General features: G+C 39.8%; 2 protein-coding genes across 17 annotated transcripts in view; one reads left to right on the forward strand and one right to left on the reverse strand.

The window, feature by feature from the left end:
* Nucleotides 1-274: 274 nt before the first annotated feature.
* LOC119031492 (putative nuclease HARBI1) lies at nucleotides 275-2,871 on the reverse strand. 3 transcript variants are annotated; one of them, XM_037120011.1, is made up of 5 exons: nucleotides 2,797-2,871; nucleotides 2,296-2,692; nucleotides 2,159-2,218; nucleotides 1,694-1,763; nucleotides 275-728 (listed from the first exon to the last, which is right to left on the reverse strand). In XM_037120011.1, exons 3-5 carry the CDS (start codon nucleotides 2,189-2,191, stop codon nucleotides 385-387), a joined length of 447 nt encoding a protein of 148 aa, XP_036975906.1. In that variant the 5' UTR covers nucleotides 2,192-2,218; nucleotides 2,296-2,692; nucleotides 2,797-2,871; the 3' UTR covers nucleotides 275-384. The 3 variants fall into 3 exon arrangements, with proteins under 3 accessions (XP_036975906.1, XP_036975907.1, XP_036975905.1); XM_037120012.1 differs by having other exon boundaries at nucleotides 2,296-2,408; nucleotides 2,491-2,870; XM_037120010.1 differs by having other exon boundaries at nucleotides 2,296-2,870.
* A 1,612-nt stretch (nucleotides 2,872-4,483) lies between these two features.
* The window catches only part of picalma (phosphatidylinositol binding clathrin assembly protein a), a 58,545-nt gene continuing 38,418 nt past the window's right edge, over nucleotides 4,484-24,610 (forward strand). For 13 of the 14 annotated variants that reach the window (XR_005078462.1, XR_005078464.1, XR_005078466.1 and 10 more), the window contains exons 1-2: nucleotides 4,484-4,601; nucleotides 4,782-5,022. Coding sequence is in view for 2 of the 14 variants with exons in the window: in XM_037118923.1 (XP_036974818.1) it covers nucleotides 4,893-5,022 (130 nt within the window). In the remaining 12 variants the exon portion in view is untranslated. Of the gene's footprint in view, nucleotides 4,675-4,781; nucleotides 5,023-24,610 lie in introns of all 14 variants that reach the window. The other variant, XR_005078463.1, reaches the window with a different exon arrangement.

Raw genomic sequence — 24,610 nt, forward strand, 5'->3', positions numbered from 1 at the left:
CTAGTTTGTATTATTCTTCATTTTCCTTAGTTTGCAGATTTACAACATTTGTACCATTTGTACAGTTATTTTGTAAATAAATTATTGTTATCCTGCAACCCCTCATGTGTTCTCCCATTTTTGTCCAGTTTCTGAGCCAGACTGTGACACTATCATGTTATATTTTCCCTGTGTTTATATTATTCTTGCATTTCTGATCTGCTGAGTGGGTGCCAGGAGATGCACTGGGAGAATCTTGCTGTTTCTCACAGGTGGATGACTTTTAATTGTTTCAACAACAAAAGATTATCTGTACAACATGATCATAAAATATGAGGCATACTGTCTTTCTTTGACACTGGGGAGGTGATGGGTCAGTTAGAAATGACTGAAGCATATCATGTCTCAAACAGCTCTTCCATCTCGTGCATCAGCAGGGGGGTTAGGATTATTGTCTGGATCATCAGGGAAAAGAGTAGGACATTGTTCCCCTCTGATTGTGGCAATGTTGTGTAGGATTACACATGCCACTATGATGTCACAAACCCTTTCTGGGGTGACCCTGGGCCTACAAAGGCCCTGGAATCGCGCCTTGAACACCCCAATGGTCATCTCCACCCTGGCTCGTGTCCTGCAGTGAGCTACGTTATAGCGTTGCTGTGGGCCAGGCTCAGGGTCAGGGTAAGGGGTCAGCAGATGGGGCTGGCAGCAGTACCCTCTGTCTCCAAGTAAGTAATCATCGAACTCTCCTATGAAAATACAAGATACAGTTTAAAGGTCCCATATCATAAAAAAACACATTTTATCTGGTCTCTCCATATATAAGCTGGTCCTCCCTGAGCCTGCCAGCTCCCACAATGAGGAAAACAAGTGATTCCTGCATGATCTCTGCAGCCCACCCACTGGTAACACGGCGCTCCTACAGGCTGTTCAGAATCTGCTCCTTTTGTTACGTAAAGAAAGGAGTCATCATCATAGGCTGACCTCCTCTGCGCGGTGATAGGAGATATCTGAGAGGGGGGCGCTCATCCCTGAGGTGAAGTTCGGTGTGTCCAGCAGTGACACAGCAGTGTTTCACAATGTTGTTGCTCAAAGCTAGACACACAAATAGCTCTGTTGTTGGTTGTAAAAATCAACATAAGTGCTTATATTTTGCCCCAGCTGCAGAACAACAGAAGAGACAGTGGTTGTGTTTCATATTTTAAGACAACGTGCCGGCTACAGTTCGTGTTAGCTTGTGTGTGTGTGTGTGTGTGTGTGTGCTAATCGCTTCACATCAGACTGCTTCAGTAACGAGGATCAGTGCAAAGCTGGCAATGACCCTCAGAAAAGGATCAGTCCCAACCATACCGGACCCAGCAACTGCACCCGAGCCACTGAGAAGCGTTGCCACGGTTTAATAGTATTTAAAGTTGCCTACGAGTCTGGTGAAGTCAGCTGGAAATCGGTTAACTAGTTAGTTCTGCTTTGGTCCGCTATGTAGTGGAGTTTGAAGTGAGTTTAAAGTTAATGATATTACAATGGAGCTTGGTTGTCACAGTAAAGAGTCTGGAAACATGTGCAGACTGGAGACAGAGATGATGCTAACAGTGTCTAAGAGTTTGGAGACTGTGTTGGAGATAAACACAGCTTTTGCTAGCTGTTAGCCATTAGCTTCATGGTTGTACATGTGACAACACATACAAACAAACTAACATTATGCAGACACACTAACCATTCTTAAATGTCCTGCTGCAGCCGCAGAGTCTGTACTTCTTCAGGAGCTTCTCCTTCTGGGTCCCATTCTAGGTCAAAATGGTATGGTTGAACGAAAAAATCTCCGTGAGCCATAGCGATACATACATACATCCCACGAAAACATTAGTGCATGCTACTGCTCATGCAAGGGGCATCCTCTCCCTGAGAGTGGCATAGAGGTGGGGCTCTCCAAGTGGGCCTTGACATATAGAGCTCATTAGCATTTAAAGGTGCAGGCACAGCAACAGACTGCTCTGAATAGAGCTCTGTAGAGCGACTTTTAGACAGCTAAAATTCAGGACTACAGATGGGTTTGGGGCAATGCATATCAAATACAGAGCTGTTGGACCTCTGACAGCTGTGTGAAATTGATGAAAAACAGTATAATATGGGACCTTTAATATTTCAGTTGCAATGACAGGAAACCTGTATTTAAACTCACCACAGGCAAGTCTATCACTCTTTGCTTCCACATTGTTGATCATGTAGGCTGCATCACGATCTTCACAGTGGAGAGCAGTTAGCTGCAGTAGCTGTATTATTTCATTTGGAATGTTAAAAGCTACTATTTAGGCTTACCTGTGCCTTGATGCTGTGGACAGATCGCCTATTCACATAATCTCCTTCATTTATTGAAGGTGCTATGATGGGAATGTGAGTGCCATCAATGCAGCCAATCACACCTGGAAACCCTAAAATATATCAGATTGACTGATTACTGCTTCGAGTCTCAAAGCCTTATGACATTACATTAATTATTGCTTACACTGACACCTGCAATTCTGTGGAACATTTCCTTGAGATGTCTGGTGGGTCTGTGACTTGGGAACATATACAAACTTGTATAGTAGCCTTTCCAGTTCCACTGTCACATTTCTGACAGCCTGACAGACAGTTGCCTTGGACACATGCTCTGCATCACCAATGCTTGGAACTGAGAGTATTTCCACGATGTGTCAAGTTAGTGATGTGAGGGCTGAGAATATTATTTAGATATGTTATTGATGGTGCAGAGAAATGGAAAGACTCAAACAGGTACTCATCAGGGAATGATAAAACATCCAATCAGGGATCGTCTACCGATGGAGATTTCTGCGGAGTATTTGCACGTCGACATCAACTGGCTCCTCGAGAAACAGACATGCCATGTCTGCCACTGCCTTCAGTCTACAGACTTCAACCTAAGAGCAGGGAAAACTCGGGGTTAGCTGAAGCAAACCTGCCAGCGAGCAGGTTAGTGTTGCCCGGGCAACTGACTCAGAGTTACGCTAAACTGGCTTTGTGAAACCAAAAAACCAGAGTTTCCCTCATCTCAGGGTTAACTTACTCAGTTTTCGCTAAACCTGCTTTCTGAAACGGGCCCCTGATCTAACAGCTGGTTTAGATGTTGTCTTAACAACGTTTTTTTTTATAGAACTCTGTATTTTTGCTGAGAGATTTGGATCTTATTTGTCTGATATTGAAGGTTCTGTCAACAGAAGTCATGCTGTGCGGCTGGTTTGGAGATTAAATAGCCCACATGCATATTATAAACTGCACACAATAAATAATTGTTAATATTTGATTAATTTCAATCGGCCTGTAAAATATTTAATAATACAAAACCTTGTGATAAGTGGGATATGAGGATTTAGATCAATCATTTAAAAAAAAAAAAACAACCATTGTCTTCTACTTCTTTCCTTTTCTTTGCCCATGAATGTTTTCCATATATTAATCTAGGGTGACAGGTCTGCTCAGATCATTTATAAATAGCAGCAAACTGACATGAAGCTGATTTACGTGAAAATGCATGTAAAATTGAGGTTGATCTATGAAATCACAGATCACCTGTGTAGAGTTTCAGGCTGCGATGGCATAATTAAGAACTGAAGACTGTACAGACTAATAAATGTGTCTCATGATATTTAACTCCATCGCTTTCAGATCTTACGGGATGTGGGTGTTTCTGTAAACTTCTGTAATGACTGAAGCCTGCTTGGCAAACTGTCTTTGGATTTGTAATTACCACTCATTACATCATCAAACTTAACCACAATCATCTGTCGCTGAAGTCAATAAGTAGTCAGGAGTCTATTGTCAAAGGCACATATTATGTGAGTCTAGGAATAGGTAAAGGGGAGATGTGGCCCATAACAAACCTCACAGCAAGGATATGGTCCTTATGCACTAATGGTGCATTATGTGCAAAACTTATGAGTAGTCAGAACTGGCCAGGAAACAGGCCCGCCATTTTCCTCCAAAACACTCAGTCCATTTAAACGATCATTTAAACCCAGCGGGGGGAGGCGCTGTAGAAAAAAATTGGACGGAGTTCAGCGTGGGAACCAAAGAAAGCGAGACCGGGCCGTTTAAGTAAAACACAATTAATCACGACATTTCCGGAAGTGATGTAATAGACTCCAAAATAAAGGGTCGACCGTAATTATCCCACAGTTACTCGTTTGAAATGCTCGGTGTTAAAACCAGATAAGATGACGAGATGGAAAACACAAATGAAGGGTTGACCATCTTGACTCTGAATTTGTAGCAGTCCAACAACATCACGCTTGTGAAAACATAGACTACATAACCTACATAATAAACAAAATACAGTTATACATATCGGTGTTTACTCATTGTAGCACTTTCTAAAAGTGAAATGTACCTGACTTTTAATATGTGAAAATAACACAGTCGGGTGGACTGGGAAGGGGCGTCATGTTAATATTTCACTGTCAGTTCTTGCTTCTCTTAAATGTCACTCAATTGTAGCTTTTATTGTGAAATTTTGTTTCCGGAAGCAACATGTATTTTTTGACGCTGTGTAGCCACAGAATGTGAGAAAGACTGGCACGGGAGGAGGAGAAGAGATTGTAGACGTGAGGGATCGATTTAAAGACCAGGTTCGTATGTTACAGTCTCGACATGTAGATGGTTCGTGTTGCTGGTCCAGTTGGTGTCTTTTACCGAAGTTGTGTGGGTGACTTTATCTCCATTGGTTACAAGCTAGCCAGACAACAAGCGAAATGTAACTACCGCCTGCCGTCGTCTAATTATTTATTGTGTCTCTGTCTTGTCTCCAGTATTGTCAGGTGGCACAGAGTCTTTGAAGACACCGTCCACTTACCCCAGGCTGTTCCGCTGGATTTGGAAACGTTTCCCAGAGGGTAACCGTATATTTGACCCGATACAGGATGTCTGGGCAGAGCATTACTGACAGGATAACCGCCGCTCAGCACAGTGTCACCGGGTCGGCGATTTCGAAAACTGTGTGCAAGGCGACCACGCATGAAATAATGGGGCCAAAAAAGAAACACTTGGATTGTAAGTATCACATTTATTGGTGATTGGTATAGCGGTATAATTGTTATTTTCTCGGCATCTCCGTTAACATAGGAATCCGAATACTGTGGTTTAGGCTAAGAGGCCTGCACCTAACGTTACATCTAACGTTAACGTTATGGTATCTTGGACATACTGGGGTAGTCCTCTATTACAACCAATATACGCGTTTCAATTGGAATTCAGTCGCCCATTTCGCTCACATGGTAGCAAGGCTAACTTACAACTGACAAGCATTTTGACAACCGTATGGGCTTAGGCTACAACGTCGTTGAATCGAGTTAATGCCAGTTCGTTTTTACATGTTGGCTTTAACACTTTTCTCCTATTAAGATGTGTAATTACTTTCTATATACATCTATATTAATTACCTGGGCATGATATATCCCTAATTAGTTTAACTAGAGTCTGAAACACTTGACAAGGAAGCACTAGAGAGAGTGGCTAATGTCAAAACAAGAATTAACCATTTGCAGCGAATACTTAAAGCAGCTGTGAGTGACAATTTTTATATATATATATATATATATATATATATATATATATATATATATATATATATATATATATATAATATGTGTGTGTGTATATGTATGTATGTATGTATGTGTATGTGTATGTATATATATATATATATATATATATATATATATATATATATATATATATATATATGTGTATATATATGTATGTATATATATATATGTATATATGTATGTATATATATATATATGTATGTATATGTATGTATGTATGTATGTATGTATGTATGTATGTATATATATGTATGTATGTGTATATATATGTGTATATATATATGTATGTATATATGTGTATATATATATGTATGTATATCTATGTATGTATATATGTGTATATATATATGTATGTATATATGTGTATATATATATATATATATATATATATATATATATATATATATATATATATATATATGTATATGTATGTGTGTGTGTGTGTATGTATGTATGTAAAGAAAAATCTTTACATCTATGTGTTCCAACAGTAATCACTGTTAAAGAATGTTTGGTCAGTTACACATGTTTTGACACCTCTTGCTCATTTGGTAAAAAAAAAAAAAAAAAAAAAAAAGCAAAGATCTTTCTGGTATCCTTACCCATTTTATCCAATTAGGAGAGAAAATTTCATAAAGAGGTGGTCTTGTCTGCTTGTGAATGTGCAGAAAGCAGGATCCTCCTGTTTGCTGCTATATCTGGCGATAACCGCTCTGCAATTATGTGGTGAGCAACTGCTAGAGAGAGGAGATGCTGGCTAAAATGGCAAGAACACATACAGCAGCTTTAATTTGGATAGCTGGAATGGCTGACTTGTAATGCCTGTGAAATTATCATGTAGTTATTTAAAGTTAAGTTCCAACGAAAATACAATAGCTGGTATTGCTCGGATCTTACTCTGTTTTTATGTACAATGGATCAGGTAACCATAACTCCAAAACTAGGCTGTGATTTCCAGAATTAAACTAAATTTATTTTAAAATAAGTCATAACCATAGCTCTATTCCTTTTTGAATCATCTGCCTTTGACTCCCAATTTTATATTTAAATTGTTTGATTTGATTAATGACACATACCGAGGCTGCACATAAGTGAGCTGTGTTTGTATTAGAAGGTGTATGATAGAGAAGTACATAACATAAAGCTTGGGTCAGTGTTCTGTCTGGGCCAACACTTTCAGTGCCTGTTGAGTGTGCTCTTATTTTAGGAAGTGGATGTGGTTTTGTGGACTTGTCATAGTGTTTTATCAGGAACACAGCAAAATTAGTATTCAGCAGGGCTGCAAACAGATCAATGTTGTCACCTGTCAGAATAGAGTTATTTCTTTATTGAACTGTTGTTAATATAGGTATCAAGCTACATTGACTTCAACAGTCATTCAGTGCGTTTACATGACACTCAAGAAAACTAAATTACTGGGTTAGTCCGACTATGATCGGATCTTTAAGATGCATGTATACACCTTAGTCTGACTAAAATAGGACCGGATCGGACTTCTCATAGTTGAATTAAAGCACCCAGATTATTAGATTGATAGTCGCATTACTCCTGCATGTATACATTTCAGCGGATCGGATAGGATTTTGTGTTCTGCGCAGGCGTGAGATTTTTTTTCCCTGGGGCCGTGAGCCGGAAGTAGACGGACGGCAGCGACGGTGTTTTTCCTCCGAAATCACTGCAAGAAAGAGCGCCATTGTGCATCTAGTTTGTGTTAACACCATATACGAAGTGTACAAAGATGTAGCTTCTCCTCGCTCTCTGGCAGCTGGTGAAGTAAAGAGGTCAGCCGGAGGTGTCTCTATTACCACTAGTTGAAATGGGTACAGCGCCACCTAGCGTACCAGGGTATGACGTGCTCCGGCCCAACAATCCGATTTTCTCACCGGCATGTATGCTAGGATATACGAGTTGCCCGATTGAGTAGCATAGTCGAACTATGGCTGTAATCCGACTAAGCTGTGCATGTAAATGCTCTGATTCTCTTTTAGTGTATGGTTGAGTTGACACAACCTTGCTGACCCTTGAGTCATGTTTGAGTTTCTGAGTCCATCCTGTACTTTCATGGTGCTGTCTGGTCAGTAAAGAATCACCATAAGATGGTGAGGAACAGTATGTGACAGTGGAAGAGGGGTGACATACTGTTTCCAGGTCCCATATGCTGATTTGACTTTGAGGACTCACCTACCTGTGTTTTGACAGGTAGAGGAAATACCGCGTAAATTGACTGCATGATCCAGTCACAAACTTTACGAATATATAGTTATAGAGCACAATAAAGGACAAGTTCAAGGATGGGTTTGTGGACCGAGCAAGGGTGGTGGAGGTTGGGGAGCAAAGAAGTTGAGAAGGGTCTAACTTCCCCACTTTAAACCCATGACCCTGACCACATTTATTTAAAGTCCCAGTTTCAATTATTGCTGTCCACTCTAAGACATCAGGTAGAACTAGAGACCTTGCGACACACTAGCTGTGACACCAAAATGGTGTGTATAGTTCAGGTGACCCTTCCAAAGTTCTACCCATTTTAAGCCTGTAGTCCAATAACATTTGAGCGAGCTTATTACCCAGATATACCACTATCAGTTGAGTATTAAAAATTATATGTGCTATATGCATGTTTTTTCTTAATTGAAAAGGGAAAACAAGATAACAAGATGGTTAAAAGATGTTGCCGGGTGACCTTTTACAGGTCTCAAAGAAGTTTTATAATTCTTTGTCCATGCAGTTTTTTTTCTTCATACAGTGGTGTACTGGCTATATAGTACATTGGGACAAATCCCAGTGGGCTGTGCATTATTGGACCTATCAGACGCTCTTGCTTACCCCGGCCCATCTTTTCTCTTCACCAGCCCTACCTTTCTATCATTCGTTAACATTAACAAACTGGGTTGCAAGTTCCAAATGCATCAGCCTCCAGCATGAACGTCAACCTAGCAGCTTTATATAACCCTTTTCCTCGTTGGTGTTAAACTGTTACTTCACGCTTGTATTTTATACTCAGATCAAATAAAGGGTTCAGAACAACGGGCCGTGGGTCACTTGAAGATCATGATGGCCAAACTGTTCTTTTTTTGTATTAGGAAACCTGAGCCTCTGATGCTTGCCTCACTTTCTTTCTAAGATTTTCAGCACCTCTGTTTACTATTTGATGTTTTCATTTGATCTCACTTTCATCTTGATCTGTTGTTGATGCACATCTCTTGGTTGTTAACGCAACAGGGAGCAAGCAAGGTCATTGGTCAAACAAATTTCCCAGCAAGCCTCTATTCATGACTTTTGGGAAGAAAACAACCAGATTACATAAATGGCGGATAGTCGACGTCAATCCCTGTATCATTTGTTCTCGTATCACTCAGAAAATTAATTTTGATATTTAGTTTGTCTGATTTTGTTACCAAGAAGTTGTTGACTTCTTCATGTGTTGCACTTGATAAGCGTGCAGCAAATTCACCCACCAAAAGTTCAGTGTGAAAGAAAGCCTGAATAACCAAAATCAAGCAGTTATTGTAAATCACTTAATCAATGTAACAGATGCACTGGAACCATAGATTTTTTTCCTCCTGTATATACAATACACATAAAATATTGTCCTTTCTATATTTTTATTTTATTATATTTTATCTTTCTCTCTTATTCAAATCTTTTATAGTATTCCTTTAGCATTCCAAATCCTGTACTTATTGTATGTCTGTATGTCTGTTCACCTGCTATTGTTACGAGTAAAAATCCCCATTGTGAGATAAATAAATGTCTAAAGTCTAAAAAAAACAAGTCTTAGACCCTTGATTCGAGTGAGGAAAAACTTGCCATATTCAGATGCATTGTAATGTTAATCCGAATAAGCAGGTTGATTCTTGTCAGCAGGACAGAGTGAATTCTAAAACTACAGGTACCTCATTGAGACTGAGAGCAACCCACTGACCCACAATAAATGTTGTATGTTGTAAATCTATAATGAGTACCTCTATAGTCTGCCCATATTATTCTTGTTTAGTACATAAAACAGCATCATTGTATTTTTAATTTAGGACATCTCTAGGATTACTGGGATCTGTGATTTTACAACAATAATTTGTCAGTGTTAAGGGGGGTACACACATAAGGATTTTATAAATCTTAAGAGATTTTTTTATCTGTAGAGCCCCCCCACACATGAAGATTAAAAAAAACAGCTTTATCGTACTGTGTGTGGTGTGCTCCGATATTCTCTGCACAGGACACCACACGCATAAAGACTATCTGTCTCATGGCCGATCTAGAATCTAGTCCTCCGAGCCAGAAATATCGCGTGATCAAACGTGATCTACAGTAACCAATAGCAACAACCCCAGCATCACCGGGCTCTTCATAAACGGAAAAGAGCATAGACTGTATATAAAAAAAGAGTAAATAAACGTTTTAAAACATGAAAGACGTAGAAGACATAGAAGAGGGAATGTGAGTTTTTCTGACAACACACAATACTTGCATTAACCACCAGTATGACGGTTAAGATTAGTGCTGATGCTAAACCCATTAAAAAGTTAGATTTTGCCTCTGTTTTTATTTGCGTCCGCTTCTGTGTTCCTCAGTCAGCTGGTTGGCTACGTTCCGTTTCATGTCACATTTCATGGAGTAGTAACTCAGGAGTCATTGGCTTTCCCCACATACATGAAGATTTTTCGTCATAAATATTTAACAAGTTTAACATTCATGATTCTTGGCCGCGATCTATTTCCGAGCAAATTGTTGGGACAAATTGACTGTTAACACACCACAGACCATAGGATAAACATATAGGATAATCTTATAAGACAGAAGATAATCTTCCGTGGTTAAGAAGGGGTAAAATCGGAGCGAAATCAGCCCAATTATCGTTATGGGTGTACTCCCCTATATTTACCAAGAAAAACTTTAAGATTTTGACACGTCTCTGTCTTGCATATGAAAAAACACACCATCTTTTCTGTGTAGAAGCCACATTCATATACCTTGTATTTTTGGATCCAGTCTAGCAAAATACCTCTTTGTTTGGGGTTGTAACATGTGAGGTTTTGAAAACCCACAGCTTCCAGCTGATGAAGCATGTAGTAGTGAGGTCATGTCCCTGTGACCTTCCTGATTCAAGACAATTGGGTGATATGTGGCTCCACTGTGGAGCCGCTGAACTGAAGCCCCTTCCTGAGGTAATCTAGAGACCCACTGCCCAGCAGGAATCTTGCTCAGGTTTGAGATAAGTTAAGAGTGCTGATGGGTGTACTAGATATAGCCAAAGTGTATCAAAGAGCCTTGTCTCTGTGTCCCTCCTGCCTGAACTGCAAGTGAGATATAGCCCTCTGCCCTCTCCATTCAGTTTGGGCTGCAGTTAACATTCTCAGACACTGGCATGCCGGATTAGCTCCATATAACTTTAAAGAGACTCCACCAGCCAGTGTGAACAAATCAACTTCTGCTATCTACCTTTTTTGCCCCCCCCCCCCCATCCATTATCACGGTCCCTTACCATCCCTAATTAAATACAATGAAGGAATGACTAATGATGATGATTCTGTTAAAATGTCATTATTACTCTAGTTATTGATGATATTATATTCAAAGTCTTATTTATATTTAGTTTTTATTTAGTTACATTTGTATACATAGTAATTATCTTGTTTTTTCATCGGAAGGCATTAAAAAGCATGTAATGGAATGCCAAAATAAACAAGATTTGATTTAACAGGATACATGGAATATCAGTTACATTAGTTTCCATTGAGTAAAAGAGCATGGGAATATAAATTATATTTATGAGATTTCACCCTGTTTTTAGGGATAAAATGTTATATAAATCAGGCTATATATGATATATGACCAAACCCCTCTGTTAAAACCTTCAGAATATAGACAGGAATAAAACTGAAATGTTTGGTGTATATTGGGCTCAGAGTGTTGCACCAAATGCATCAGTTCGAAATTTTATATTTATAATTTTATTAGGCATCCCAAACAGCAGGAAATCAGAAAAGATAAATCAGAAGCATTCTTATTTATTGTTCCAATGGAAAACAAATCCTTAGATGCTAGATGTTAAGTTGCTTTCAGTCCAACAGCGGAATATTCCAATTGTTACTTTGCAGCTCCACCGATTAGTGTCGACAGTGTATCACCTGGAAGAATTCTCGTAATTTTCTTGACAGCTAATCCCATGGAAGAATTAACTCTGTTAAGTCCATGTTGGTGAACGCCCCCCAACAGTAAGTGTGGACATCTGGGTTATTTTGCATCAAGTGGGTTCAGTGCAGTTTACAGTGCAGAGCTTTGTGTCAAACTCCAGAATTTTGATCATGTGATCTTTGTAGCTCCACAGTTATGTAATGAATGGTATTTCATCAACTGTGAGTTGCTGTTGAACTGTAGCAGGCCCAAGTGCATGGCAGCAATCTTTTTGTCCAGTTTAATTGCCATTATGTAAAGTTCATTACACACTGCTCTTAAACTGCTCAAAGGTCTCTCAGGACGTGATGAATACATGGAATCAGCAGTTGACCTTTGGCACTGGCATAAACATCTTGACTCAATGATATTTCCATATAAATGGGCCCTATGATGTCCTTTGGTCTGTTTCATTATATAAGAAGCTGTAGGTATCCATTTATCTGGGTTCTAGAAACTGCCTCATTTGTTTTTTTCCCCCCAGTGGCTGGTGTGTTATAGTCACAGAATTTCGACTGTCTTTCACTCCTGTCTCCCGTCCTAGTCCAGTCCAAATATTCAGTCGTGTTATTAGTGTTTTTTAAATTATTTTTGCAACAGGAAAGTGAGGGTAAAACTCTGAGCTGGCTTACTGATTAATAATGTCTTGAACCCACTTTTTTTCTTGGCAAGACACACCCTACTCTGCCTGAATGCTTTACCCCAGTATCTTAGGTAGTATCTGGTGAAGTTAAATCTGCTTGCTCTTAAATACTTTTCAATTCATCTCTGTTCAAACAGCACTGAGTTTGAAAGAGAGGGGTCTGTGATGGGAGGTTTATTACTGGTTGTACACCTCCAGCAAGATATTTGCACAACTTCCTGTTACAGGGTGCAGAGGGGTGGCAAGCATTGTGCTCTGCTGATATATTTATCAAGGACATTGGTTATAATTGGGGTTAGGGTTATTGTATAGCTATTGAATACATTGTATTATGTATCTCATGTCAGATTAAGGGGGATGTTAATGACTGAGACGACAATCAAGTAAGCAATGGGCAAAGTATGTCACCTAAACAGATCTGTTTCTGTGCAACAACTTCCATATATTGACTGGCTGAACTTAAAGGTCCCATATTATGAAAAACGTTTTCTCTGGTCTCTACATATAAACTGGTCCTTCCTTAGCCTGCCAACCCCCAAAAAAGGAAAACAAGCGATTCCTGCATGGTCTCTGTAGCCCACCCACTGGTAAAACGGTGCTCCTACAGGCTGTTCAGATTCAGCTCCGCTTAGAGCTACACACGCAAATTGCTCTGTTGTTGGTTGTAAAAATCAACATAAGTGCCTATATTCTGTCCCAGCCGGTTCGTCTATGTTTGTGTGTGTGCTAACCACTTCACATCGGACTGCGTCATTAACGAGGATCAGTAGAAAGCTGGCTTTGCCTCGACACTGACCCTCGTAAAAGGATCTGTTCCAACCATACTGGACCCAGCAACTGCACCCGAGCCACAGGTAAGTGTCACCGCAGTTTGACTGTATAGTTATAGTTGATATGTATAGCCTACGAGTATGGTAAAGTCAGTTGGAAATAGGCTAACTAATTGGCGCCGCTTCGGTCTGCTATGCAGTGGTGTTTGCAGTGAGTTTAATGTTAATAATATTACAATGGAGTTTAGTTGTCACAGTAAAAAGCCTGGAAACGTGTGCAGACTGGAGACAGACAGTGCGAACAGTGTCCAAGAGTTTGGAGACTGTGTTGGAGACAAACAGCTTTCGCTAGCTATTAGCCATTAGCCACACGGTAGTAACTGTAACAACACATACGAACAAACTAACATTATTCAGACACACTAACCATTCTGAAATGTCCTGCTGCAGCCACAGAGTCTGAATTTCTTTAGGAGCCTCTGGGTCAAACTGGTATGATTGAACGAAAGTATCTCCACAAGCCATAGCGATACAGCCACCATAACTTTAGCACATGCTGCTGCTAGCGTGAGAGGCATCGTCTTCCTGAGAAGGGCATGTAGCAGGCAAGGCGGGCGGTGACAGATGGAGCTCATTAGCATTTAAAGGTGCAGGCACAGAAACAGCCTGCTCTCAGGAGACCTCAGCAGAGCTCACTTGAGCGACTTTTAGACAGCTGAAATTCAAGACCATGGATGAGTTTGTAGTACTACTGGAAATTTCTTGGACCCAGAAATTGTGTTTCCTATGAACTTTTATGATTGAAATGTAACCTGTAGGCCCAGTGGATGAAATTCAACTTGGTAGCTAAGAGTTGCATGTTGGACAATTTGCATAATTGGCATAATTATCTAATTAAGGGAAGACACTACAGGTGAAGAATACGGACATTTTTTTGACTAATGTATATCACCATGAAACTTCCCCAGTTGATTATTTACATTAAAACAATTTTTATTTGTATCATGAGTTTTTGGAAATTGTATGTTTAAATATGCAAATGCTGCATATTAAAAATGCTCATAGTCTCAGCCCAGTATACACCAAACATTTCAGTTTTATTCCTGTCTATATTCTTAAGGTTTTAACAGAGGGGTTTGTTCATATATCATTCATAGCCTGATTTATATAACATGTTATCCCTAAAAACAGGGCAAAAATGTTTTTTCTGATTTATGGAGTGATAAAAAGAGATATCCAAAATTATCTCTGTAAAAATCTGGCTATAATATGTCAACAAAATGAAACAGGAATTTTGAACCTGGCTTTATCCAATGTTTAGATTCATGCTAATTACTCAAATTGCAATTTTTAGCAACCAAGTTTAATCTTATCTGCTAAACTTATAGATGGCATTTTAATAATAAAAGTTCATAGGAGACAACATTTCTGGGTTTAGTATGGGTCATGTATGGGTTTCCAGTAGACCAATGGGGCAATGCATATCAAATACAGTGTTGTTGGACCTCTGACAGCTGTGTGAAATTGAAGAAAATCAGTATAATTTGGGACCTTTAACATAGGAAAGAGAACCTGTTAATAGTTCTGGGCAGTATGATCAAAAATGTATTTCACAGTATTTTTCAAAATTTCACACAGTTTCATGGTATATGACGGTATTTTTTTTTCCATGTGTTCACAGGTGTTCACAGCATTTTCTACTGGTTGAGAGAGGAATTACTAGCCCCTTTTTAGATAGAAAAGGCAGCACATTTGCTGCAAGGTAAAGGCTGCACTCTGCCCTGTCTGTCTGAAAGGGAGTTTTGATATTCCTTATTTCCCAAAAAAACGCCACTGGGGTAGGCATGAACAGTGATGCACAACATATGCATCGGAAGAAATGAGGTGACACTTGATAGATTTACTTAAAGGGATATTCCGGTGTATGTTTAATCCATAGTCTGACACACCTTGACACAGACTATGACCCCCCCTCGAGAGATAAAGTTTGCGGACCGCTAGCTTACGTAGTTTTAGCATCCTCAGAAACAACCGCACAACAACAATACACTGCAGCAAATGGATCCAAGTATAAATCGCCATCAAAAAAACACAAATAATGCTCAGAACAGCACCAAACTTCAGCAACATTAGAAACAGGGTCCCAGCACATATTTCAAGGCATCAAACAACAGTGTCATGTAGCTATCCGAACGTTGTGTAATCAAATACACCGGTATGGCGGTGTATATAAAAAAAATCATATCATAATGAAAATATACACCGGTATTTGTTGTAAACCGGTGTACCGCCCAGCACTACTTGTTAAAAGCAGTCAGTATAGTGAAAGCCTCCCTGCTTCTGTGGTTGATAGATTTCTTTGCTGTTTTCTACAGGTTGCAGTCTATGAGGCTTACTGACAGTCTCACCCACACCCTGACCTAAATGCAAATCAGTATGGAATGAAACTGTTACTGTTTGAAAGATCTCACTCACCTGGCTGGGTTGTGGTTTGGGTTTTACATGGTTCTACATCAACACCATGTAACTCTTTCAGACGGAATTTGTATAGCATGTGTTTACATACAGGTTTACTATGGGGTCGAGACTGTTCAAAATTTTCATCCCCAACTAATCTCCCCCATCTTCTATTTTGGCCTTACAACATAGGTGAAGGTGTATTTTTCTTGCTTCCTTCTTTTAACTTGTTCTTTTAACTTTACTGTGTACACAGTTAACCTGAAACATAATGGCAGGCCTACTAATATTCATTCATACCTTTGGGCCCTCCCAGAGGCCCTACCCCATCGCCTCACTCTCTCCACACTGAATGCAGTTCTGCAACAAGGAGCATGTGACTGCAGTGGCATCAAGTGACGGCCCTCAAAGGATTGCTGATGCCCTGTCCGCCAGCTGAGCTGGTTGAAGCCCACTGTGACTCTGAAAGCCCTGAGAGATTCAATAGCACAACTCCAACTAGCTACCATGACGTGCTTGTTCCTTTAATCCACCAGAGACCACAGTAATGTTGTAGACAATAAGTAACACAGGGTTGTCACCTGCTTCTTGGCAATCTGTTAAATTTAGCTATTTTGTACAGTATATCTCTTGACAAAATCATTACTAGTGGGGTGGCTTGACAGCATAATTCCAAAGAATTGTGCACTTTGTGATAAAAGCGTGAAATTTGGCCGTGGTGGCCACCATTTACCATGTGAATTTTCTTTTGTGTGTTGATTATAATATGATATTGATCGGATAGTTTGCTGCATTTATTTACCTCTTTGGAGGTAATTTCAAGATGGCTGTTATTTTTCAAGATGACTGGTTTGAAAATCATTACAGCTTCAAAGTTTCATGGATTCCTGTGATATGAATGATATTTGGGTCAAATTACACATTTCTATGATTAGGAATTCAGGTGGCAACTTTAGTATTTAGCCTTTTTGGAAGCTCACAATGCAAGATAGGCCTAACTGACAATAGTAACTGTCCAAACTTTGGGTCAGTTGTGGAAGACTCTCAGCAATCCTCTTCACAGTAACAGAGAGCTGTGCAGTCAAAGGCAGCTTACACTGCTTAACACAACCCTTCATACATTTGCAGGAGCTTCATAGCTGGACTGGCCTGCATCAGGTGGGCATGTCCAAAATGGTTCATAATGACCCTCAGATGCCTTTGACCAGCCCTACTACAAGGAGAAGGAAGTTCTGGTGTTGACACCAGCATCTGACCCCATCCATGGCCTCCTTGATAGACTGCCCTCTTAACACGCTCCTTTAGGGCAGTCTTTGTTGGAGAGATTGACTGCATGTGGTGCACTTCCTCCTAGCTTGGTCTATGTCTGTGGATATGCTGGTTCGATCATAGAGCAGGATTATAAGTTGCCATAAGTTGCGAAATAGTTGCCATTACCTCCTGTAGAATGTCATGTGGGGCAGAGGATAATTCTAATACAGCATTTGTAAGCTCCGGAAAGACAACCCACCCAGCCATGCAGTCTTTTTCACATGCCCAGCAAAGCTTGATACTAGCATGTGCCTTCTCAGGCCCAATGGCAGCTGAGGTTTCAAGGGCTGCTTGGTATCATAAACTCTTTCCAGTACCAAATGCCAACCAAAGCTCATCCCCTGCCTTTAGATCTTGAGCAGCTGCCACAGCTAGATCCACAACATCGGTATCAACAGTTAGGATCATAATTTTCTGTTGACAATTTTGTGCTGCATGGGCCACATGTCATAACATGCGAATGTCAGCTTCTTCATGTGTGCATGGAGAAATTGAGGACAGATCAGTAAGGGGTGGCTTGTTGAGGACAGCAGTCCACCATTTGAAACATAGTATTAGCATGTTAGCAGGTTAACTATTTATGTTGAACAGAGTGTTAATGGGAAAATAAGGGTTTTTCAAAAGTAAGGTTATCTATTTTCAAGCCTAAATAAAGCAGACATGATTCTGGGGTATCTTTCTATCAAGTAGTCTTATATTAACAGCAATCCACCATTTGAAACGTGATATTAGCACATTAGCATGTTAACTATTGATGGGGAACAGGGTGTCAGTGGGGGAGGAATAAGGGTTTTTCTTGAATAAGTTTTATTTATCTAGTTGTGACATAATTGTAATAACAAAATAAGTTTCAAATACGTTTTATTTATCTAGTTGTAAGCCTACCTAGAGCCGAGCATATGACAAATATGAACTTGTTGCATGTTGCAATTGTCAAGTCACATTGGATTTTCCAATGAATTGAAGGACTTGAAGGTGACATCATCATGTCACTATTTTTGAGACTTAGGTATTTGTGAAGAAAAAGATTGAAATTAAACTAAATTCCCTTTAGCTAATTTTAACTAGCACTGCTTACATTTGTGTCTGTTATCTGCAAGTAAATGGTGGCTGTCTTGAATTGTGAGAACAAAGGAAAATTCTGGGCTGATTACACATTGCAGATTTTATTTCTGCATGATAAAATGTATATTTATAAAGATTGACCATATGATATTCAATATATGAAACTTTATTACAACTACAATGTTCATGGTGATCGTGGCAGCCATCTTGAATTTTAATTGATTTATAAGTATTATTCTTGTATAAACTTCCTTAAACTAGGTATGTAAATTAACTATCAAGAGCTTCAACATAATTTTATACCATGCAAATAAGAAAATTGATGTGAATACTGCTGTCAGTGGCATCCACTTTTAAAATGGCCACCACGGCCACCATGTTGAAAATTCACCATGGCCCGATATCCATTTTTTTCAGAATGCCTTTGGCCTTAACTGTACCAAATTTCATGCTTTACACACAAAGTGCACAATTTTTCAGCTAAGCTGCCCCACTATACCAGAAAGTACTATCACCACATGTCGGTACAGCAAGGCAAAGGTAATCATTGCGTTATTGCAGACACCTCTAGCCTGTCTCCTGCCAGCTCTCCAATCGAAAATCACAAAATTCTTTCAATTTTGCACTGATGTGGGTAAAGATTCAAGGGCTCCATGTGCACCTCAAGCCACAACAGGCATTTCCTGAAGCAGGAAGTGTTCTCTTGGTGTTCTTGTTCATAAGCTCTGCCGAGATTAAACAGTCAACAGAAAGTCATTACATAAACCCACCCCTTCCCTGAGCACAGGGAAGTCAAACTGATCAAATGTGAGATTGGCTGGGATGGATTTCCTGGCAATTATACCTCTGATTACAAGAATGCACGAGTCCAGCGAAAATAGTTGGCCAATGGAATGCACCTCACATTATCATCACGACATCTTGGAATTTCACATGATTTCCAAACTGAGATTCATCTGAGCAACTGCTATTATCCAGAAAGGAAGTAAACCCATTTAGTAAAGATGCAAAAGCAAAGGCTTAAATTCAAAAGCTGTCATAAAGCAAAAACAAAACTAAACCCTAGTCCAGGGATCCAGGGTTGATTTTGAACCAACTCTATGTGATGTTTTTTTTAATAAAGAAGACAGACATGAGACACAGAACAACCTATTATATTTGACTCTCAATGCTTTTATTGAATGTTGACAATTCATACAATAAAATGTAACTATGGAAATGTATTTAATAAAAAAGGCATAGAACCTTTGGTTTTGTCCTACCACAAGAGATCAAAATTGCAAGAAAATTCAGCCCTTTATTAAGATGGAAAGGGCATAATTGACGTATCTAATCTATTCATTCACTTCACAGCTCCATCGCACACACACACCTGTTTGCCCTCAGTGGCTATTGTATCGTAGCACATTATTTTATTTTTGATTTTTTTTGTTTTTTTTTTTTGCAGTGCATTTTTCCATTATCATGTCAGCCAGCTGTATCATTGTTTATCATGGGGCTTGAAAGAACTTATGTTGCCACAGTTGAATGACTTTAGTTCTCTGCCTCGCAGAGACCCAAGTCAAATCCGTTATAGTGTCATATGTAGAAACTCAGAACTGATGTACAGCTGTAACAAAGAAAAGTGTTTCTGCAATGTGAGTTAATTTGCCCTGTGATTACAGTTAAACCAGTGCACAGTAGCACTTCTAAATCCATCTTGTGAAAGAGTGTACTTGTTACCTCCTTTCTCATGTTCTGAGTAAACTGTCAGTCATGCTGTCAGTCAGGCATCCTTGCACAGATACTTGAGAAGCCTCCCTTTTTTGATAATCGTCCATGAACCTTCCCCGAAACTGTAAAACCAGCTTCTTACAACTTGTATCTCCTTTTACGTTGTTTGGCTTACTGTTTCTACTTACCACTTCAAATGCAGCTTACATTAAGCTTTCCTTGCCATAAGGTACTGCATTGAATGTGCTTGCAAACAATTGTCATGATTTGTTTACTTCTCTGTGGTTTAAAGTCACCATTTTCATCACTCTATATCAGGGATGTTTAACTGGCAGCCCGCAGGCTGCATGCGGCCCTCATCCTCACTCAATGTGGCCCAGGATTTCCAATTATCAACAATTAACAGTGTTATCGTAAGGACCATTATGTAAACAATTTGTACCTTGATGAGAGACAGGGCTATGTCTCCGCCCCGGATCACACCCCATACCTCCAGCCTCAAAAAGACGAGGAACAAACATCTATCCTTTTAAATTAATAGAGAGGCGTTAGTGGAGCCTGTTTCATAATTCCACGCTTGCTCTCCATGGCCTCTCCGTGGATAACACCGGAGCACACTACAAGGATGCGCTCCGACTCGGACTGCCCTTTCACCTGGACGTCACATACCTTGACCACGTGCATGGCCAGAGTTTATCTTACACACGGTTCTCCTATTTCCCCTTTCACGGACTCCTTTGCGTGCATGATTACTCCTTTGAGCCTGCATTCATCCACAAAAGGAGCGGCACCGAGTGCGCTGCGTAAATGAAGGCCACGCGTGGATCAGAAAGCATCTGCCGCAGGAGCTGGAAGACAAAAAACTCAGCAAGGTGGAGACACTGTGGGCGGCTACTTACTATATCAAACCCCTGCAGAGCCTGCTGGACTTCAACGCGTCTGGGCTGGAGTTGTCACTCGCGCGTAACTACGCTGCTGCAGCACAGGACAGAGTGCAGCAGTGATGGAGTATACTCGCTCAAGTTGGCACAGCCATATAAATATGCCACAAAGTCAACCCTGTGGGAGACTTGGAGATCAGACGCTAAACTCAGATTAGCTTGTTAACGCAGTGCTAACTTGAGCTAGTATGCAGGCGAAGTTGAGCACACAGAAGGAGAGACTGAGAGCAAGGCAGCAAGAGTCTGTGAGAGCGCAGAGGTTATTACTGCACCTTAAAATGCATAAAAGCAAACATGCAAATACATTTATTGAGCACAGAATATATTTCTGTTTCCGCAAATGAAATTATGTTTTACCCAGGGAAAAATCATCTTGAGAATATATGTGGTAGCCAAATATATTTTTCTGTGCTCAAAATCTCCCAATGCTCCTTCATGAATGTGGCACATATATCATGCCTTGAATATGTAACATGTCATGGAATAGGAGGGCAGAGAGTAGAAATGCACATCAAACATGAATATTGCTTTTTGTTATTACTGTTGCATTTTGTGCCTGTGTTATTTTTATTAATTAATGATTTTTGAGACGTCATTGCACTGAAATAATTGTATATCACTCAGGAATGTGAATGATTTGTCTCTGTGTTAAATTGGCTAATTGAATGATGTGGTATTCTACTGGTGGAAGTGCGCGATTACAATCTGGCCCTCAGGTAGTGAGGATAACATTTTTTGGCACTCTATCATTAAAGTTGCCCATCCCTGTTCTATATTGAACTGTGAGCTGGATTGGGATCAAAACATGAAACCCAAATTTTGCATTCTGACAGTAAATTCACGTAGTAAGTGAATCTCCAGTATGTCTGTATGATTTGATGTATTATTAATACATTTGTTTTGTTTAGTTTCGTTTTCTTTCCGCTTATCCGTGAGGGTCGCGGGATGTTGCTGTTTGCCCCTAGGGGGGCTGCAGGGCTTACTGGGGCCAAATCCAGTTACACACAATGGGCATAGGCCAGGTTACACCCTGGATGAGTTGCCAGCGCAGGACCAGCGCAGGACCCTTACTGATGGCATCTGCACATTAGGAGCAACTTTGGGGTTCAGTATCTTGCTCAAGGATACTTCGACATGTAGCTCAGTTCCGCCCAGGGGAGCCGGGATTCGAATATACATTTGTATATATGTATTTTATATATATGAGGGATGTAACCCTTGGAGTGGTGTGGGTGGTAGATAAGATGCATAAAGTGAAACTTTAACCGAAAATAATGAGACAGAGAGAGACTACATAATGGAAGAGCAGAGACAGAACCTTAACGAATAAGAATCTGATCGTAAAATGTGGAAGATAGAATCATATATACATACATCATGCATTCTAAACTGTCCCCCCAAATCCCTAATTTAGTTTAATTTAACTTAGTTGTTTATTTCTTGTTTTTTTTATTATTGTTATTTTAGTGTTCATCTTATTTTTAAAACAGAACACCTTTAAAGATGAAATCTTTTCAAATAACATGTTGAAACATTCAAGGCCTTAGATCATCTGCTTTTGGATTAAAATGCTGAAATCCAGATTTTATTAGAGAAGTAAAAGACTCTGATATCACCGTCTTACAAGAGACATAGAAAAAGGTACAAGGTACAGAGAAGACAGTTCCACTGGTTGTCCTTGCAGTTACTGTGAGATTATTATCCCATCAATTACACTATAAACAGTAACCCAGGGTAGGGATTCAGGAGGCATAATTATTTGGTATAGATCAGAACTAACCCATTCATTTCAAAGTATCAAAAAAAAAGCAGAATCCTCTATTTGGCTGAAAATTAACAAAGAAATAATAAGTGCAGACCAACATGTCTACCTATGTGCTATTTACATACCCTCCTCAGAATCCCCCTACTACAATGAAGATGTTTTTTCCACTCTAGAGGGGGAAATAAACCAATTTAAAACTTTTGTAAACGTGCTAGTCTGTGGGGACCTGAACGCTAGAACTGGAGAGAAAGCTGACACTATAAACATCCAGGGAGATCAGCACCTAGCCCTACCTGGAGGAACCTGCCTTCCTCTCCCCGAACTCCCCCCAAGACACAATTTTGCTAAAATTACAAACACAAGTGGTACTCAGCTTTTACAGCTCTGCTGCTTTCTGGGTCAGTATATGGTCAGCGGTAGGTTACGAGAAGATTCTCTGGGCCGTTACACATTTAGTTGAGCTCTTGGCAGTAGTGCAGTAGACTATGCCATAACAGATCTAGACCCAGTGTCTGTCAGAGCTTTCACAATCAACCCACTCACACCCCTCTCAGACCACAGCAAGATCATGGTCTATCTGAAGAGGGCACACAGTAACTATAAGGCATCTAAACCCAGTGAACTGTATAACACCACACATTCAATACAGATGGAAATCAGACAGCATGGAGAGCTACCAAAAGGCATTTGAAAATGCCAAAATCCAATATTCAATCGATTTATTTCTTTCTGAAATATTTCCCCACAAGAATGATGGTGTAAACACTGCTGTGGGTAAAATTAATGCAATTTTTGATAAATTGGCAAAAATATCAAACTTGAAAACCTCTAATCAAAAACCAGAACAAATATATAACAAATGTTTTGATAATGATTGCAAAAATATAAGGAAAACTTTAAGAAAGTCATCAAACGAAAAACAGAGAGATACAAATAACCAAAATATAGGCCTTCATTACTACGACACCTTGAAACAATACAAATGCACACTGAGAGCAAAGAAAGACCAACACACCAGAACCCAGCTCTCTGAAATAGAAGAATCTTTAGAGTCAAACCAGTTCTGGCAGAAGTGGAGCACTCTAAACAAAACACAACAAGATCAACTGGCAATACAAAATGGCAACATCTGGATGAATTATTTTACTGAATTATACAGCAATATTACAAAGAACAGTGACCAAAACAAAATACGCCAAGTGGAAAAGTTCCACTACTAGAATTAGTAATCAAAGACAATCAAAACCCTCTAGATGCTTCAATAACAGGAGAGGAGAGAAGAGAGAGATCAATGTAATATTTGCGGAGCCCTGACATTTTGCTTACTTCTAGCTGTTTCACTTCTGTTTCCGTAACAGTAGATTTTAGGCCGTTTCGCAAACAGGGAGGAGCAACAGTTACTCTGACACATTTTCAGAATACCACAAGGTAGTTCAACCCAGCCAGCAACACTTACCAGCAAAGACAATTATGAGAGACAGGGGCAGCGGTAGAAGAGAAAAGCCACTGGTCTTGAAGGGATAGTTCATGTTTTTGGAAGTGGGGTCATATAAAGTACACATCTATAGTCGAGCATTTACTTCTAAGGACATTTCGGGTTGATCTCTCTTAGTTTTGTTTGTTTGCCATGTGGTCACGGCAGTTAAGCGCCTTATCCTTCCACTCCCACTAGCTGTATCCATTGCAATTTTAAAAACCCAAAGTCTTAATACCTTATCCTAATCTAGAATATCAAACCATATACTTTATTAAACTACCAGGCATCCAATGGTAGATATTTTCCTAGAAGAAGATGAATAATGTTCAAGTGTTAAGTCTGCAGTCAAGATTGAGCACATAGCACTGAGAGATGGCTCTATTTGTGTCAAGATGTATGGGCTGTCTGATGAGCTCTGGTATTACTACATTACCTTCATGGAGGGAGGAACGCAGCCATGTTAAAGATGTATGCCCTGTCAGGCCACAAATCAGATGCTCAGATGTCTGTAAGTAAGAGGCAATCGGTGTTTCCCACAGGATTTCATGAGGCTGTAGCCCTTTTCACACAGAGATTCTGCAGTATCGGGCACCGAAGGGTCGCAAACAGCGCTGGCATAAAGCAGCTCCAGTGTGTAATTTCATACAGCATGCCAACATTGCAGAATTAAATTGGCTTGATGGTACACATCAAAACCACTTTTTATGTTTCCCCACAG

The sequence above is a fragment of the Acanthopagrus latus genome, chromosome 13, assembly GCF_904848185.1.
Source record: "Acanthopagrus latus isolate v.2019 chromosome 13, fAcaLat1.1, whole genome shotgun sequence".
NCBI lineage: Eukaryota > Metazoa > Chordata > Actinopteri > Spariformes > Sparidae > Acanthopagrus > Acanthopagrus latus.

Bases quoted from the DNA above. Each gene is read 5' to 3' on its own strand.
- LOC119031492 (XM_037120011.1), bottom strand. From the start codon at position 2,191: ATGTGGAAGCAAAGAGTGATAGACTTGCCTGTG. The intron at 1,764-2,158 runs GTGAGTTTAAAT...ATTTTGACCTAG, and splicing joins GAGTGATAGACTTGCCTGTG to AATGGGACCCAGAAGGAGAA. The intron at 729-1,693 runs GTTAGTGTGTCT...GTATTTTCATAG, and splicing joins CAGCAGGACATTTAAGAATG to GAGAGTTCGATGATTACTTA.